The sequence below is a fragment of the Rhinolophus hipposideros genome (genome assembly GCF_964194185.1).
Source record: "Rhinolophus hipposideros genome assembly, chromosome: 16".
Taxonomy (NCBI): Eukaryota; Metazoa; Chordata; class Mammalia; order Chiroptera; family Rhinolophidae; genus Rhinolophus; species Rhinolophus hipposideros.
In genome coordinates, this window is record NC_138062.1 from 38,756,844 (window position 1) to 38,775,647 (window position 18,804).

The window sequence follows — 18,804 nt, forward strand, 5'->3', positions numbered from 1 at the left end:
CCTTCTTTCAAGATTTTCTCTTTGTTTTTGATTTTTCTAAACTTTGAATATAATATTTCTAGATGTGCATTTTTAGGTTTTTAGCTTGTTTGGTGATCTTTGAGCTTTCTAGATCTTTGTTTTGGTGTCTATCATTATATTGGGGGAAAATCTCACTCATTATTCCTTTACTTATTTGTCCTTTTCTTCTCCTTCATGTATTCCCATTATGTATATGTTATACCTTTTGTAATTGTCCCAAAGTTCTTGGATTTCTGTTCTTTTTTATTTTTATTTGTTATCTTTGCATTTCATTTTGGAAAGTTGTATTTACCTTTCCTCAAGCTCTCTGATTCTTTCCTCACACATTTCTACTGTACTGCTAAGCCCTCCAAAGAAATTCTTCATTTCTGTTCTGTTTTTTATTTTTTGCATTTTCCATTTGGTTCTTTCTTAGAGTTTCCATCTCTGCTTACATTCCCTCTCTATTCTTGCATATTGTCCCCTATTTACATGAGAACACTTAGCACATTAATCATGATTGTTTTACATTTCTGGTTTGATAATCCATCATATCTACTACATCTGAATTATGTTCTTTTGCTTGTTCTGTCTCTTCACACTGTGTCTTAATTCTTTTAGCATTGCTTGTAGTTTTTTGTTGAATGCCATACATGATGTACTGTGTAAAAGGAACTTAGATAAATAAGCCTTTCGTGTGAGGTTTTATGTTTATCTGACTAGGATTTAGGCTGTGTTTATTATTTGCTGTAACTGTCAGAGGCCAAAATATACTCAGGGGTTTTAGCTTTTGTCATCCATGTCATCTTTAGGGGTTTATAGAGTCTTCTTAAATAAGTTTAAAAAAAAATTCAGTGTATCCACTGTTATAATTAGGAGTCCTCCTGATGTAGTGCTCTGTTGTGGGTGGAGAGGAAGTGTTCTATAGTTCGGTGATTTGGTCTCAGTATTTTAATGAGTCTGTGTCCTGGTCTATGACATTCTATGGTATATAAGAAAGATATTTGGTCTTCGTCTATGGTTCCTAGCAAAGACCTCCTAAAGCCCTAGGACTTTCTGAGTGATAAGGTGATGGGAGCATATGATGTTCTAATGAGGTGACCACAGGCCCCTAAATAGCTTCAGGATGGGTGTGGGTCACGAGGAAGACCAAACTTAGATTAGAGGCTTACAACTTTCAGCCCAGGCCCCAAACTCTGGGGAGGGGAGAGGACTAGAGATTGAGTTAATAACCACTGGCCAATGATTCAATCAGTCACAGCAACATAATGAAACCATCCAAACCCTGTACCTTGGAATTCAGAGATCTGAGTTGGTGAACACATCAGTGCTTTGGGAGGGTGTCTTTCCTGGAGTGGGCCTAGAATCTCCTACGCTCCCACCCTCATTTTGCCCTGCGTATCCTTTCTACTTGGCTGTTCTTGAGTTGTATCTTTTACAATCAACCAATAATAATAAAGCACTTTTCTTAGTTCTAAAAGTCATTCAACAAACATGAGGTGTGTCCAGAGACCCTCCAAATCTGCAGTCGGCCATACAGAAATGTGTGTGGCCTGGGCCTCCCTATTTGTGGCTGGCATCTGAAGTGGGGGCAGTCTTGTGGAACTGAGCCCTTAAACTATGGAATCTGATATTAACTCTGGTTACTGTCAGAATTGAATTGAACTGTAAGCCACCCGGTTGGTGTTGGAGAGTGGTTTTGGAAAAATACCACATATTTGCTGTCAGGAGTTTAAAAAAAACTAACCTCACAAATGTTTCTAAGTTTTCCCCAACGTCAACTTAGGTCAGGCAGAAAGGGACTTCAGTTGCCAGTTTCCCTCCCCCGTGTCAGTTGGTGCTGGTAAAATCCCAGTCTATTAGGCTCTGCTGAAATAGAATCTTTGAGGACAGGTCTTGTTAAGAAGAACAGAATATTGTGGGCATATTTCAAAACGGCTATTTTTCTGTCTCTTTCTTTGCCCTGTGATTAATGCTTTGATAGAGCTGAGTTGTTGATTTTAAGTTTGTTAGCTTTTTTCTGGTGAGGATAGGAATGTCACCTTTCAAGCTCCTTACATGTCAGAGGAGAAACCAGAGGTCTCTGACTCCATTTTTTAATGATTGACAGCTAACATCTTTAAAAGCCTCATCTTCCTTCTTCCCCTTGTGCCCCACATCTGTGCAAGGCGATAATAAAGCCTGAATGCTCACTTCTTTGGAGCTGGTAAGAATTTAATCCCTGGAAGCCTCTGTCCTGTGTGCACCCTAGCCCATCCCCTCACCTCAATTAAAAACAAAACAAAACCCAGGCCAGCCTCTGTTTCTTGCTCTCTCAAGCCATTTCCCACCTGCTTGAGAGGCCTACCCAGATACTTCAGTTGTGGAAGTAATAAACCTTTTCGTATGTTTCTGGCAAGAATGTGTTGTCAACCAAACCTAGAGTAGGGGCCCACCTAACTCTGCAAGTGACCATAACAGTTACAGAAGAGGTAACATGGTATATTACATATATTGCAATACACTTTACTTAATGGTTCTATTGGTAAATACTCCAGATCTTCACGTATCAATACATACCACTCTTTGTTCTTAAAGTGTACATATAATGGTGAATTTATATAAGCCACTTTTTCTAAATAGACACATGGCTTGTTACCAATTTTTGCTGCCAAACTGTGCGTGAAAACTCAGATTGCCACTTTACAGGGCAAACAAACATACGAATTATATTCTTTTCAAAACTGAATTTCTTCTTAAAATGTTTAGTCTCAAATACATTCAGAAAAGAATATACAAACTGTGTTATGGTACAATCTAGTAATAACAACATGAACACCCTTGGAATCATCATCAAGATTCATAAATGGCCTGTGGGCAGTGGCCAGGGTGTCTTGATGTTCCCGTCCCTGACTCATCTCTGCCCTGCCCCATACTGACCACTGTCCTGATTCTTTATTCTTCATACCTTTGCCATCTACTATTTTCCACTAAGGACTGTTCTTTCAATTGTGCCTCCTTTGTTCTTTCACCAAATGGGTATTAATGGAATTCCTTGAAAAGGTTTCCCAGCGGTTACTTTGCCTCATTTGTTTCACACATGCTGTCATCCGAAGCTTCGGACCTGGTCTCGGACTGTGGGGTTCAAACTTCCCGTCAGAGCCAAGTGCTCCTGAGACCACAGGATTCTTTCAAGTACCAGAGGAGTGGGGATGGGGGAGGGAAGGGTGACGTCTCCCCGCTGGAACTGATCAAAGATCAAAATGGAGCCAGATTCATCATTACTTATGGTGAGGTCACTTTTCAATGTCTGTGTTTGTGAAGAAGGGTCACAGTTCTGTAAGTGGCCTGGTGGCCTTATAGTTAAACGCAGTGTCCTTCTAGAGCACCGGTTCCGACCCACTGCCGACACAAAGTCGGCCCAGAGACGAGACCTCCGGCCTACTGTCACTCAGGCAGGAGAGGGCGGGGCCTTTCGAACTGTCCAATCAGGGGAGTCAGTGGTAACGTACGTGGGGGCGGTGCTCTGATTACGGTGTGGACGGTGTGGACTGCGTGGTAGTAGGTTCTAGCTCCTGTGAACGTAGCGGGTCACATCTCACTGCCTTCAAAGGCCTGCGGCACATCATCCTTCGGCGCTGTGACCTGCACTTGCCGCAGAAGTCGTAGGGTGGACGGCAGGGAACCCCAGAAACCGGGAAATGGTGAGTGTGCAGGATGTCGGGAGACGGAGACCAGGGGCTGGTTGGTACCAGCCGAGGCAGGACCCAACCTCCCAGAGGTCATCCCGGAGCCTGTGGACCGGAGTCTGCTCGGACCTAGGTCCCCTCCGGCACGCAGCGTGGAAGTTCTGCTGGCAGCTGCTGGTAGCCGGGACCTCCGGGCAGCCTGTCCTGTCACCGCGCGTGGCGTGGCCGTGTAGCCCCCAGATTGTGTAGTGATCGCGGAAGGGTCAACGGGACAGTCGTGATTCAGTCTCCAGGGTTCGTGCCTGGGAAGCGCTGTGGTGTGGGGGATCCCCAGTTCCTCCTTTTGCCCCAGGCGACTCGTTTTCCTTTCACTTTTCCAGATGTTTGGGAAGCAGGGCCTCAAATCCACGATCCTGCCTCCTCCGCTTACCTCTTTCCAGGGCTGGCAGTAAATCCCTAAATTTCCAGATCTTTCCCCGCGTTTCCAGACGCCATCTTCTCTCCAGTTCATAGTACCATTAACTATTTGTCCTCCGTGGTGCATTTCAAACAGACGCAACATTTTAATTGTTTATCACTTATTGAGGTACGGATGGCTCTTTTCAAAGATTAATTTTTGTGGATATTTTCCATGAGAGGAAAGCAGGGAATAACCACCTGGAATATGTTGTATGAAATCCCCGTTCCGACCCCCCCGCCCCCCAGGACCTTTCCCGTGAGAACAGACATCCTGTGGGAAGTCCGTTGGGTGGATGTTCCTCTTGGGAAACTTTCCTGGGTGATGTGCCCTGTCAGCGCAGTTCCTAGTCAGTACTGCCCCTCCCCACGTTTGCCACTTTGAAAAGATTTATTCACTTGCGACGTCGGTTTTCAAAAAAAATGAAAATTTATTTAATCACTACAGCTTGGGAGACGGCATAAAATATTTCCAAGGGAGCAAGAAAGAGGTGAATTTAAGAAAAAAATAAGAATAAAATATTTCATTATTACATACATTTGTTAAAGTTTTATTTCCTTCTTCTCCCCCTAAGTGGGTGTAGTAATATCCTAAGGTCTGTTCTTTTCCTTTGGGTGATTTCAAATGGCATATCAGGCCTTAGACTTAAAGCATCTAGGAGTGTTCCAATATGGTTGTTTACAAATCACTTTTTTTTTTTTTTTTTTGAAATAATTATTAACTGGCATCCTCATTCCTGATAGGAATAGACATTTGTGGGTTTTCTTGTTGAACTAGTAAGAGTCCCCTACCATTTTCTTTCCTCATTATACAATCTGGGTTGAAGTGATTTTGCTGGATTCTTGAAACACTGGGTTTATGTCATTTAAATGATCAGTGGTGGTCCAAAGCATTGTGACTGGGGAGCAGAGGTCTGAGGCCACTGACTCCAAACTAAGCTTCCCCCAACCCCTCCTTGACCTGGCAAAGGGGGTTTTCTTAGGCCTAGACGATTTTTACATGTTGAGTTTTGTATTCATGATATAGATACACAGAGTGTAATTTGTGCACATTGAGAGTCGGGATTCCTATCTCCTGGAAAAAAGGTTTATGAATTTGGAAGTTCATTTGGGTCAGAACCTTAAACTGACTCAGGCTGAAACTTTCCTCACTGTGATAATGGAAGTGTGTGGGAGGGAGCGCTTCCATGCTTACAGGAGAGGAGGGTGTGTGTGGAGTTCCCAGAGCTCATTCCTGGGGCTGCTCAGGTGTCCCTCCTTCCCCAGGGACTGACTCGATTTATGGGTTCTGTCTCAACTGGGGGTATCTAGACCCCCAAGCTTGGGAATGTGTTTAACTTTCTGAACGTGGGTTTTTCTTTTTAACCATGGATAAGCAGGCTGCTTATCTCAACTAATTTTAGTATTTTGTATTTCTCTCCTTTAGATACCTTTATCTATTGAATATATCAGTCATTTAATTGTAGTTTCTTTTAGCAGTTCACAGTTTTATTTCCTGTTTTAGTGTGTAAGATTTTTTATTTCTTGGACTTTGAAAATGTAAGTTGATTGAGAAATAAGTGTGTAAAGCAAGAAAATCCTGAAACCAAACAGACTTTTTGTTCCATTTCAGGCAACAGAATCTCAGGCTGTGAGATGGGTGTATTTAAATTCTCAGGCACGTTTTTCAGTTTTAGATTAGTTTTTGTATGTGCATGTCCCTAGAGAACTTTGATATTTTGAAAACTAAAGACAAATGAATTTCTATTTTAATTGATGAAAGGAAAAAGCTATTGAATTTCTGTTTTAATTGATAATAAGAAAAACAACTCAAGCTTATGTAACTCTTTGAAAATCCTAGTAGGTTTCAAGGATTAAATGTAAACCCCTAAACTGCTAACTTCTGACAGTATCCCTGATGTGAAATGAAGTGGAGGGACAAACTATGTGTCTTGTCCTTTTAGTTAGAAAATTTTTGAAATTTTGAAAAATTTTGAAAATTTTTATTTTTTATGGTATGCAGTTTTATATCCATTAGTGTTTAAAGAACTAAATCTTAGCATGATTTCCTATATAGAAAAGTTTAAATTAATTTAAAATTGAATTAGCGAAAGTTAATTGAAAACAATCTATTAAATAGTAAACTATGGTATATATAAATTTCTGTTTATTTTAAATACATGCATGTGGAGCATAAGAAATTCACTAGATACTAATTTTTTAAAGTCTAGTAGTTTTTTAAGATGTGAAATGATGAGACCAGTTTTTTCAGAGCATTTTAGATCTACAGAAAAGTTGATCAAAAAGTACAGTTTCCACTTGACCCCTGTGCATTCACACAGTTTGCACTTTTATTCACATCTCCTTTACCATGGTATGTTTCTTAAAATTGACAGCCCAATATCGATGCATTAAAGTTTAGTGTTTACCTTAGCATTGACTCTTTGTGTTACACAACCTATGGGTTTTCGCAACCTGTCTATATCGTATAGAATAGTTTCACGTCCCTCAGAATACCTTGTGTTCTACCCATCCATTCATTCCTCCCTACAATCCCCAATTCCTTCACAAGCAAAGATCTTTTTACTGACTCATAGTGTTGTCTCTTCCAGATTGTCATATACTTGGAATCATACAGTGTGTAGCCTTGTCAGAATGTCTTCTTCCACTTAACAATATACTTTTAAGTTTTCTCCTGGTCTTTTCATGGCTCGATAACCTCATTTTTTTCCATCACTGTGCAATATTTCATCCTATGGATTTCCCACAAGTTGGTTGTTTATTCTATTGAAGGATATATCGAAGGATAACTCTTAAGTCTTGGCAGTTATGAATAAAACACCTATACGTATCCATTTGTATGTTTCTGTGTGAATACAAGTTTTCAACTCATTTGGGTAAATACCAAGGAGTATGATTGCTAGATACTATGGTACGAATATATTTAGTTTTGTAAGAAACTGCGTGTCTTCCAAAGTAGGCAAACCGTTTTTGCATTCCCACCAGCAGTGAGGATTCCTGTAACTTTACCATCCTCACCATATTTGGTGTTCTGAGTCCTTTGAATTTTATCAGTTGTAATAAGTGTCTTAAGTGATATCCATTGTTGTTTTATTTGCAATTCCCTTATAACATTTGGTTTTGACCTTACTTTCATATGCTTATTTGCCATCTGTATATCTTCTTTAGTGATGTATATTCAGATCTTTTCCCCACTTTTAAATGGATTGTCTTCTTGTTGAGTTTTAAGGGTTCTTTGGACATTTTGGATACCAGTGCTTTATCAGATAAGTGTTCTGCAAAGATTCCCCGTCCCCCCTTGCGCCCCCCCTCCCCCCCACCTGTCTTTTCATTCTCTTACCGCTGCCTTTTGTAGAACGGGATTTTATTTTAATGAAGTGACACTTACTATTTTACCTTTGTTGTATCTTAAAATTTGTCAATCCAAGATCACTTTCATTTTCTTGTTATATTCTAGGTGATTTTGCATTTTACATTTAGATCTGTGGTCTATTTTCAGTTAATTTTTTTTTTTATAAAACATTTCCAATTTTTATTCATAAATCAAAACAGAAAAAGTAGATTTACAGAGCCACATATCAATAACAAAACAAGAAGGAAACAAATATTCCAGAGATACCTTCAAAACCAGGCTAAAAATCTGCAGTTAAGCTGGGGTTGCACAGACAACAGGTTATATTAATATCTATTCCTGCGTTTTCTCAATAAGTTCTTCCTTATATCTTTCTTTCTCTTTTCCAACTTGTCGAGATTTGGCTTTGCGTTCAAGAATTTATTTCCGGTCTTTGTCCAGTTTGAGCCTGGTGGTAACCACCTTGCTCGGGTGAATGCCCACGTGGACAGTTGTGCCGTTAGCCTTCTCACGCTGCACCCGCTCAATATAAATGACATACTTCTTTCTGTAAACCTGGAGTACCTTGCCGATCTGCTGACCTTTGTAGTGTCCTCGAACCACCTGGACCTTGTCGTCCTTGCGGATGGGCATGGAGCGGACGTTGTACTTCTGCCGCAGCTCCTTGGAGAGCGGGGACGACATGATCTTCCGGCGCACGTGTGAGGGGGCACTGAAGTGGCGTTTGCGATTTTTGCTGCGGTCCGAGGTCACGAAGGTGTTGAACTTCATGGTGACCGTCTGGCGCCAGAAATCTATTTTCAGTTAATTTTTGTGAAAGGTGTGAGGCTTGTATATACATTCATTTTTTTGTTTTGTATTTGGATGTGGATCACAGAAAAACTTGAGATGTGTGTTATAGTGCTGTCTCTGCAGTGCCAACACTTGTCTCTCCTTTGTTCTTCATGGGACCCATGAATAAAAGCCTCGCCATCACCAGAGCTTGGCAATTTAACGATGTCCCCTGGGCAGCAGCCACAGAAATCGGGGCACCAGACCAAGTGGAGAAGCTCTTCCTGGAGATACTGGTGAGCTAGCACGAGGCAGAGTGAGAGTGTAAAGATTGCACTCAGAGGCCTTGGTCTTTGGGAGGTGTTTCAGTAGGCTCCTAGATGTCTGTTCAATTAGACGCCTGCCCCTCGGGCTACAGCAATGAAGATATGCTCACAGGCATCTCTCACAAAAAGACTGGGACCATCAGCCTGTTGTCCCTGCTGTGTCCTTGGGGTGATAGCCAGGTAGGAACTCTTTCTCCGTCTGTTATATTCCTTTGGAATCCTCAAACAGAAGCCCCACTGGCCACGAGAGCCAGGTGATGTAGAGGTGTTCTCCAGGTGGCAGCTGCCAAAATTGGGGCACCAGTCAAGGGCACAGGCTCCTTCTGCAGGATAGCGGAGAGCTGGAGAGGCAGAAGGGGAGTGCAGCAGCTGTGTCCGCAAAGCTCTGTCTTTGGACAGTATTTCAGTGGGTCCCTGGAGGTGTTTGAAGTACATGCCTGTCCGTCAGGCCGATGATTTAACACAAGCAAGTAAGCGCCTTTCACAGAATGTCTGGGCACTTTTCCGTTGGCTGCCTCTAGGATGGGTCCTGGGGTGGTTGAGTCCATTCACCTGAGACTTTTAAGCCGTTAGCTTTCAAAGCTACATGTTTGCTCATCTTTAGGTGCAGGTCTTCAAGTCAATGTGCCAGATTCATGGGGTTCAAGACCTTCACTCCTCAAGAAGTTTGGGGTTTTGAGTTCCCTCCCAATGATGGGTTTCCAACGACGCGGGTGGAGTTTACGGCCAGTTTGTGTTTCAACCTCTCCTACCTGCTTGGATGTGGATTTTCCTTTGTTCACCCAAGATGTAGAAGTTACTCAGCTAGTTTTGGGGGGTTTTATTTCAAGGAAATTGTTTTCTTTGTAGCTGTAGATTTGGTGTACCTGTGGGAGAAGGTGAGTTCAGGATCCTCTTACATCACCATTTTGAACTGGAGTATTTACTTGGCTGCTTTAATTTGCTCTTTTTATCGTTTTCTCAGAGAGATGCTTACATTATTGATTATAGATTATTCTTTTTGTCTAGTTTATTTGTTCAGTGCTATAAATTTTCCTCTAGGCACTACTTTTGCTGCATCAGACAACTTTTGATATGTTCTATCTTCATTTCACTTACGGATGGTCCCCAACTTAAAATTTTTCAGCTTTACAGTGGTGCCAAAGTAATACCCATACAACCATTCTATGTTTTTACTTTCAGTACAGTATTCACTAAATTACATGAGCTGTTCAGCACTTTATTATAAAACATGCTTTGTGTTAGGTTATTTTGCCAAACTGTAATGTAAGTGTTCTGAACACGTTTAAGGTAGGCCAGGCTAAGCTTTGATGTTTAGTAGGCTAGGTGTATTAAATGCATTTTCAACTTATGATATTTGCAACTTAACGATGGGTTTACTGGGATTGCACTATAAGCCAGGAAACACGTGTAGATCAAAATAAGCTTTGATTTTTCTAGAGAATTCTTTGATCCTGTGTGTGATTAGAAGTGTTGTTTAATTTCCGTGTCTTTAAGGGTTTTCCAACTATTTTCCTGTTACTTATTTCTATATTAATGCCACTGTGTTCTGAGGGCATAGTTTGTATGATTTCTGGGGTTTTTTCAGATCCGTTAAGGTATGTTTTATGTCCCAGAAGGTGGTGTGTTTTTTTAAAATTAAATTTATTGGGGTGACGTTGGTTAATAAGATTATAACAGTTTTAAGTATACATTTGTGTAATACATCATCTGTATATTGCATGGTGTGTTCAACACCTAAAATCCAGTCTCCTTCCATCACCGTATATTTGACTCTCTTTAACATCTTCTACTTCGCAATAACCCCCTACCTTCCAACATCCCCCTTCCTTGCTGGGAAGCACCGTACTGTTGTCTGTGACTATGAGTTTTATGTTCGTCTTGTTCATTTGTTGCTTTCTGTTTTATATCCCCCATATGAATGAAATCATATAGTTCTTCACTTTCCATCTGATTTATTTTGCTTAGCATAATATTCTCAAGATCCATCCCTGTTGTGGTAAATGGCATTATTTCATCCTTTCTTATGACTGAGTAGTATTTCATTGTGTATACATACCACATTTTCTTTATCCAATAATCCATTGAAGGACACTTAGGTTGTTTCCATTTCTTGGCCACCGTGAATAATGCTGCAATGAACATAAGAGCACATATCTTTATGAATAAGTGTTTTCGAATTTTTCAGGTAGATACCCAGAAGAGGGATTGCCTTAATATTTTGAGGAACCTCCACACTATTTTCCCTAGTGGCTGTACCAATTTACATTCCCACCAGCAGTGTATGAGGGTTCCTTTTTCTCCATGTCCCTTCCAACACTTGTTATTTCTTATTGATGATAACCATTCTAACAGATCAGGTTTTGATTTGTCTTTCCCTTATAATTAATGAAATTGAGCATCTTTTCCTTTATCTGTTGGCCACTTGCATGTTGTCTTAGTAAAAGTCAGTTTGGGTCCTTTGCCCATGTTTTAACTGGATTTTTCTGTTGTTGTATGAGTTCTTTACATATTTTGGATGTTAGCCCCTCATCAGAGGTACTGTTTGCAAATATCTTCTTCCATTCAGTTGGTTGCCTTATTTGTTGATGATTTCTTTTGCTGTACAGAGCTTTTTAGTTTTATATAATCCCATTCATTTATTTTTGCTTTTACTTCCCTTTGAGGTCAAATTCATAAAATTCTTTCTGAGACAGAGGTCCATAAGTTTAGTACCTACATTTTCTTCTATGTATTTTATTCTTTCAGGTCTTATATTTAGGTCTTTAATCCATTTTTTAGTTAATTTTTATGTATGGTGACAAATAGCAGTCTAGTTTCATTCTTTTGCATGTGGCTTTCCAAAGATCAAGTACCATTTTATGAAGAACTTTCTTTTCTCCATTATGTTCTTGGCTCCTTTTTCGAAAATTGTTTGCTTGTATGTATGTGGGTTTATTTCTGGGCTCTCAATTTTGTTCCAGTGGTCTGTGTCTCGTTTTCTGCCAATACCATGCTGTTTTTTTTTTTATTATTGCAGCTTTGTAGTATAACTTAAAGTCAGAAAGTATGTTGCCTCCTGCTGTGTCCTTTTTTCTCAGGATTGCTTTTGCTATCTGAGGTTTTTCATGGTTCCATACAAATTTGATGATGTTTTTGTTCTTTTTCTTTGAAAGATGTCATTAGGATTTTGATGGGGATTGCATTAAATCTGTATATTTCTTTGGGTAATTTGGCTATTTTAATTATGTTGATTTTTTCATCCATGAACAGGAAATATCTTTCCATATCTTTGTTTCTTTTTCAATTTCTTTTCATTGTGTCTTAGTTTTCAGTGTATAGGTCTTTCACATCTTTTAATTTATCCTAGGTATTTTATTTTATTTATTTATTTTGTTGCAATTGCAAATGGAATTTTTTTCTCTCGGAAATTTCATTGCTAATATATAGGAATGCAATGGATTTTTGTACATTGATTTTTGTGTCCTTCAACTCTATTGTGTTTATTTATTGTATTGGTAGAGTCTCTAAGATTTTCTATATAAAGAATCCTGTCATCTGCAAAAAGTGACAGTTTTACTTCTTCATTCCCAATTTGCATGCATTTTATTTCTTTCTCTTCCCTGATTGCTCTGGCGAGGACTTCCAGTACCATGTTGAATAACAGTGAGAGTGGGTATCCTTGCCTTAGTCCTGATCTTAGAGAGAAAACTTTCAGTTTTTCACCATTTATTATGTTCAGGTACTTTCCTTGTATACCCACTTTATTGAGTGTTTTAAATATAAATAGATATTGTATCTTGTTAAATGCTTTTCTGCATCTATTGATGTGATCACATGATTTTTATCCTTTATTTTGTTAATGTGTATCGCATTGATTTGCATATGTTGAACCATCTTTGTGCCCCTGGAATGAATCCGACTGGTTTGGGATGTATTAACTTTTTAATGTATTGTTGTAGTCGACTTACTAGTATTACGTTTAGGATTTTTGCATCTATATTCATCAGAGATATTGGTCTGTAGTTTTGTGTGTGTGTGTGTTGTCCTTGTCAGGTTTTGGTATCAGGGTAATGTTGGTCTCATGAAGTAGTTAGGAAGTATTGCCTCCTCTTTAATTTTTTGGAAGAGTTTGAGAAGGATAGATACTAAATCGTCTTTGAATATTTGGTAGACTTCACTAGTGAGGCCATCTTGTCATGGACTTTTGTTTTTGGGAGAGATTTCTGATGACTCAATTTTCTTCGTTTGATCAGTTTATTTAGATATTCCAATTCTTCATAATTCAGTCTAGGAAAGTTATGTATTTCTAAGAACTTGTGCATTTCTTCTATGTTATCAAATTTGGTGGCGTATAGTCTTTCATAGTATTCTTATATAGTCCTTTGTAGTTCTGTGATGTTTATTGGTAACTTCTCTTTAATTTCTGATTTTGTTTGAGTCTTTTTTCTCTTTTTTCCTTAGTGAGACTAGCCAGAGGTTTGTCAATTTTATTAATCTTTTTAAAGTACAAGCACTTTGTTGCATTAATTTTAGTCTATTGGGTTTTTTTCTATTTTGTTTAATTCTGCTCTAATTTTTATTATTTCCTTCTTTCTACTGACTTTGGGCTTTCTGTGTTCTTTTTCTGTTTCTTTAAAAATTGAAATGTTAGATTTTATTTGAGATATTTACTGTTTCTTACTGTAGGCCTGTAATGATATAAACTGCCTTATTGCCACTTTTGCTATACCCAAAAAATTTTGGTATGTCGTATTGTCATTCTCGTTTGTCTCAGTATCTTTTGATCTGTTTATTTCTTCTTTGACTCAGTTGATGTTTACTGTCATGTTGTTTAATCTCCATGTATTGTGGGTTTTCCTGCTTTCTTTTTTGCAGTTGATTTCCAGTTTGAAAGCATTGTGGTCAGAGAATATGCTTGGTTGCTTTGTATCTTAAATTTGTTGAGATTTATTTGTGTCCCAACAAATGGTCTATCCTTGAGAATGTTCCATCTGCACTAGAGAATAATGTATAATCTGGTGTTCTGGGATGAAAACCTCTGTAAATATCGATTATGTCCATGTGGTCTAATGTGTTATTTAAGGCCTATATTTTCATATTGATTTTCTGTTTGGGTGATCTATCCATTGCTATCAATGGGGTATGTAAATCCTCTACTATAATTGCATTGTCATCAGTTTCTCCCTGTAGTTGTGTTAGTAGTAGTTTTGTATATTTTGGTGCTTCCACTTTGGTTTTATGTTTGTGTGTGTGTGTGTGTGTGTGTGTGTACATAAATGTTATGTCTTTTTGATGTACTCTTCCTTTCATAACGATAAACTGTCCACCTTTGTCTCGTTATGTTTTTTTTGTTTGTTTATTTTTAAAGATTTTATCGGGGAAGGGGAACAGGACTTTATTGGGGAAGAGTGTGTACTTCTGGGACTTTTCCAAGTCAAGTTGTTGTCTTTTCCATCTTAGTTGTGGAGGGTGCAGCTCAGCTCCAGGTCCAGTTGCCATTGTTAGTTGCAGGAGGCGCAGCCCACCATCCCTTGCGGGAGTCGAGGAGTCGAACCGTCAGTCTTCTGGTTGAGAGCCCACGCTCCAACCAACTGAGCCATCTGGCCACCTGGGAGCAGAGCGGCAGCTCATTGACTTCATTCTAGTTGTGGAGGGTGCAGATCACTGGCTTATGTGGGAATCGAACCAGCAGCCCTGTTACCCAGAGCTGGTGCTCTAACCAACTAAGCCCCCCTCCACCCCCTCGTTTTTTTATCTTGTAAATCTATTTTGTTAGATATAAGTACAGCTACACCTGCTTTTTTCTGGATGCCATATGTTTGCAGTATCATTTTGCACCTCCTCATTTTGAGTCTGTTTCTTCTTGCAGTTGAGATGTGTTTCCTGCCAGCAGCATAGAGTTGGGTTTTGTGTTTTGATGCAGCCTGCTTCTGTGCCTTTTAATTGAGTTCTGTCCATCTGTAGTTAGGGTGATTCTTGATATGTGAGGATTTCATATAGCCATTTTATCTTTTGTTTTCTGGTAATTCTGTGTCTCCATTGTTTCTTTTCTCTTTGTTTCTGTCTGTTATTTTAGTTTGGTGGTGTTCTGTGATTGTTTTTCTCTGTTTCCTCTTTTTTTTTTTTTTTTTTAATAAAGAAATTGAATGTTTTATTATTAAACTTTGTTCTCCTGCAAGGCTGTTGCTTCACTGTATAAAAATAGCACCAGCAAACGCAGTATATTGCAAAATTAAGACAGAATTGTTCATCACCTGATACTGTAACAGCAAAAGCTTTTCTCCACTGCCAGTTATTTCAAATGTAAAGATCACTAAGTATTCTGACCCAAATCCAGAGATGAGTGTAAGCAAGTTATAATACTATATAGTGCTTAAGGTATGTTATTGTTGAATTACATAAATTTTATAACTGCATTTTACCTCAAATAGTTTCAGGAATTCTGAACATTGAACTGTAGCCTAGCCTAAAAATATCATAGGGTGTTATGAAGATGTATGTTGTGTTTATCTGCAATCATTGGAAAGTTAAAGGGTATTTTTTCCCAGAAACATTGTAGTTTCTTTTCCATTGGTGTTACTAAAGGTTGCTATTTTAAATCTTCTATCCACCACTAATTTAAGACAACTATGCTAGATTAAATTGTTTCACACTGCTTTATTCAGGGAGTTCAATTCTCACTCCTCAATAGACTTTATGTACTTCTCGTAGGCTTCTTCACTCATCAGCCCCTCTAGTTCTGAGGGATTACTGAGCGCCATCTTGATCAGCCAACCATCTTCATAACAAGATTTGTTGACAAGTCCTGGGTTTTCTGCAAGAGCTTCATTAATTTCAGTTACTTCTCCTGATAGAGGAGAATAGAGTTCACTAGCAGCTTTCACACTTTCCAAAGCACCAAACTCATCTTGTTTGTTCAATTTTGTCCCAACTTCAGGCAAACTACAGTAAACAACATCTCCCAAAGCTTCCTGTGCAAAATTGCTGATTCCCACTGTTCCAATACCATTTTCTGTTGTTATCCATTCATGTTTCTCTGTGAATTTACGCACCGAGAGCAAGTTGGGGCCGGTGCGCAGCGTCCGCACGGCGCCCACCCTCAGGCCCCAGGGCCGTGGCGCGCAGGGCGCCGAGGCGGCGCGCAGGCTGCAGGCCGCCGCCCGCACGCTCCGCGCCGATCGCAGCGCCATGTTCGCCCGAGTGCAGAGGGTCGTGGTGCAGCTCCTCCGCCACCGCGCAGTCGGGGTCGAGGTGGAGCGGGGGCGGGGCTGTTTCCTCTTTTTTTTTTAATGTTATGTTTCTCAGTTCCAGATTTTCTATGTGTGGTTACAATTAGGTCTATGTAAAAGAAAGCTTTACAATATACAGTAGTTCTTTTTCTTCTGATTGCATCTTTTCTCCATTCCCCTGTGCAAGTTCAGTCTTTTAGCCCACTTTTATGTTTCTCTTGTCACAAATCACCCCTTTTATGCTGAGTTCATTTGCAACTTAGCTACTACATTCTCTCTTTTTTTTAATGTTTTTGCTTCCTTTAACCTTTATGTTGTTTAAGTGTTTAATAGCATTCTGAACAAAGGTTGTAATTTCCTGCTTTTTTATGTCTGTCAGTCATCTTACTCATAGTTTTGTATCCTTTGTTGTTTTTGTTTCGGGTAGAGCACCTTTCAGTATTTCTTGTAATGCAGGTCTATCTAGTGATGGTAAATTCTCTCAGCTCCTGTATGTCGGGAACAGCCCTTATTTCTCCTTCATATCTAAAGGATAGCTTTGCTAGAAAAATTATTCTTGCCTGGTGATTTCTCACTTTCAGTTATTTGAGTATTTGATTCCACTCTTTCCAGCTTGTTTTTGCTTTAAAAAAAATTCTGATGATAATCTAATGTTATTTCTTTTATAGGTTACTGTCTTTTGCTTGGCTGCCGTGAGAATTCTTTGTCATTCATTTTTGACAGTTTCAACATGTGCCTCGGAGGCCTTTTTGGATTGAAATAATTAGGTATTCTGTTAGCTTCTTGGATTTGAGTACTCAGTTCTCCCCATAGGTTTGGGAAGCTCTCATAAATTATTTGTTTGAATTAGCTTTCTGTTCCTTTCAGTCTCTCTTCTTATGGAATACCCATTATTCTTATATTTTTCTGGTAGAGTCTGTTCTCATAGAGTTCTTTTTTTTTCTTCTTACAATTCTCTTTTTCCATCTGAGTCATTTTTAGATTCCTATCTTTGCCATCACTTCTTTCCTCCACCTGGTCTACTCTAAATCCTAAGTTCATTAGTTCATTCTGCATATATATACTTGAGTTCTTCAGCTGCAGTATTTTTATTTGGTTGTGTGGTTTTTTTAAGTTTGTTTAGTTATTTATTCCCCCCCTTCTTCGCCTCCCCCGCCCCTCCAGTTCAAGCCGTTGTTTCTCAGTCTAGTTGTGTAGGACACAGCTCCCTGGCCCATGCTGGTATTATGAGCCTTGCGCTCCCCCCGGCTGTTGCCAGTCATTGATGGGCTGCTCACAGTAGCTCTCGCTGGCTGCCGGCTGCTCATGATGGCTTACGGCCACTCACGCTGGCCACAGGTCGCTCATGGCAGCACACAGTAGCCCGCGACAGCACTCAGCAGCCTGCGGCAGCTCACGCCAACCTCTGGATGTTCACAGCAGCCCATCTCCAGGGAGAGCTGTTGTTCACAGACTTAGCTGTAGATGGCGCAGCTCACTGGTCCATGTTGGAATAGAACTGGTGACCTCAGCATTAGGAGCACAGCGCTCCAACCACCTGACCTACCGGGCCGGCCCTGTTTGGTTGTTTTTTATAGTTTCAATCGTTTTAGTAAAGTATTCTTTGTGTTCATTGATTTTATTTCTGAATTCACTAAACTGCCTTTCTGAATTTTCTTGTATCTCAAGTTGTGGGTTTTTTCAGAACTCTAATCTTGAATTCTCTGTTATTTAAGGCATATATTTCCATGTCCTTAAAAATATTTTTTCTGGAGGTTTTTCATTTTCTTTCTGAGCTACTTGTTATCTGGGTTATGCATGGTATTTAGTGGATTATTTTTCTGCCTAGACACAGATGGGAATGGGATCTGTTGTGGGGGGTTGAGAATTTTACGGTTTTGTTAACACAAATAAAATGTGCGTACAAGCTGTCCATTCATTTCCTTTGCTGTCTGGCACTGGGATTGATAGCTTTGTGGTTTTTTGAGGCGCTGTTGTGAGCAATCTCAGCACAGTAAAATTTGTTGCACATCAGCTGCACTTCAAACTCCTTGACAATGTGGACTAGGAACTTCCAAAACCCACTGGGCATCACGTGCTTTGTTTTCTTGTTAAATCCCATAACCAACGTTGGACATGAAGATCTGGCCTTTGAATCTTTTGCACCTTATTGTCAATGCCTCTGGGTTTCCATAACTTATGCTTAATGTTGACATATCAGTCTGGTGCTGGATGAACTTCTTGGGCCTCTTTTTTATGATCTTGGGCTTCACAAGGGGTCTGAGGGCAGCCATGATACTGAGTAGGAGATGGCTTCCACCTGCATAGGCAGCCCAAGAAAGAGAGCTAAAATCTGTTTTAGTTTTTGTTTTGTTTTATTGGGGAATATTGGGGAACAGTGTTTTTCCAGGACCCATCAGCTCCATGTCAAGTTGTTGTTTTCAATCTAGTTGTGGAGGGTGCAGCTCACTGGCCCGTGGGGGACCCAAACCGGCGACCTTGTTGTTAAGACCTCACACTCTAACCAACTGAGCCATCCGGCCGCCCCGAAATTTGGTTTTTTGAAAGTATTTGATACTTCACTATTTTGAATTGATTTGTAGATGTCTTCTTTTGCTTTCCAGTAGGTGGTGCTGAAGTGCAAGTGTTTATTGTCTCTCAAATACACTGCAGGGGTTTCCAGGATCGCTGGGGTGGTGTCACCTGGCTGTGGAAAATACCCATATTCCCTGGGGGTGAGGAGGCATCCTCTCTGTGACCAGGTCACCTTGGTCTTGGGGCTCCACCCCCATGGGGCAGTGTGGTAAGCAGTGGGACTCAGGGTGCACAAATGCTCAGCGCTGCCTCATGCAACTAGATGCTGCCAGCAGTGCTGTACTACGTGAGGTATCCCGGGTGCTTCCACCTGCTCTGCTATGATGGGAGGTGGCAGGATGGGTGGGAAACGCTGGTTCCTGCATTTGTGGCTTTGTTCTCCTTCCAGTAATGGCGGCTGCCAGACCTCAGCCACACCTCTGTATCTCCGCCCCTGTAACTGGGTT

At 40.1% G+C, this 18,804-nt stretch overlaps 2 protein-coding genes and 1 pseudogene across 3 annotated transcripts in view; 1 reads left to right on the top strand and 2 right to left on the bottom strand.

Annotated features, from left to right (window-relative positions):
* Window positions 1-3,489: 3,489 nt before the first annotated feature.
* The window catches only part of ACP5 (acid phosphatase 5, tartrate resistant), a 48,184-nt gene continuing 32,869 nt past the window's right edge, over window positions 3,490-18,804 (top strand). The window contains exon 1 of the mRNA XM_081076765.1: window positions 3,490-3,683. The gene's annotated coding sequence lies outside the window, so the exon portion shown is untranslated. The remainder of the gene's footprint in view (window positions 3,684-18,804) is intronic.
* On the bottom strand, window positions 7,810-8,256 carry LOC308509047 (ribosomal protein uL24-like; annotated as a pseudogene). Its single transcript has one exon. The product of its transcript is annotated as a ribosomal protein uL24-like (transcript).
* On the bottom strand, window positions 14,694-15,817 carry LOC308509229 (glycine cleavage system H protein, mitochondrial). The gene has a single exon (XM_081077012.1). The coding sequence runs from the start codon at window positions 15,743-15,745 to the stop codon at window positions 15,233-15,235; it is 513 nt and encodes a 170-aa protein (XP_080933138.1). The 5' UTR covers window positions 15,746-15,817; the 3' UTR covers window positions 14,694-15,232.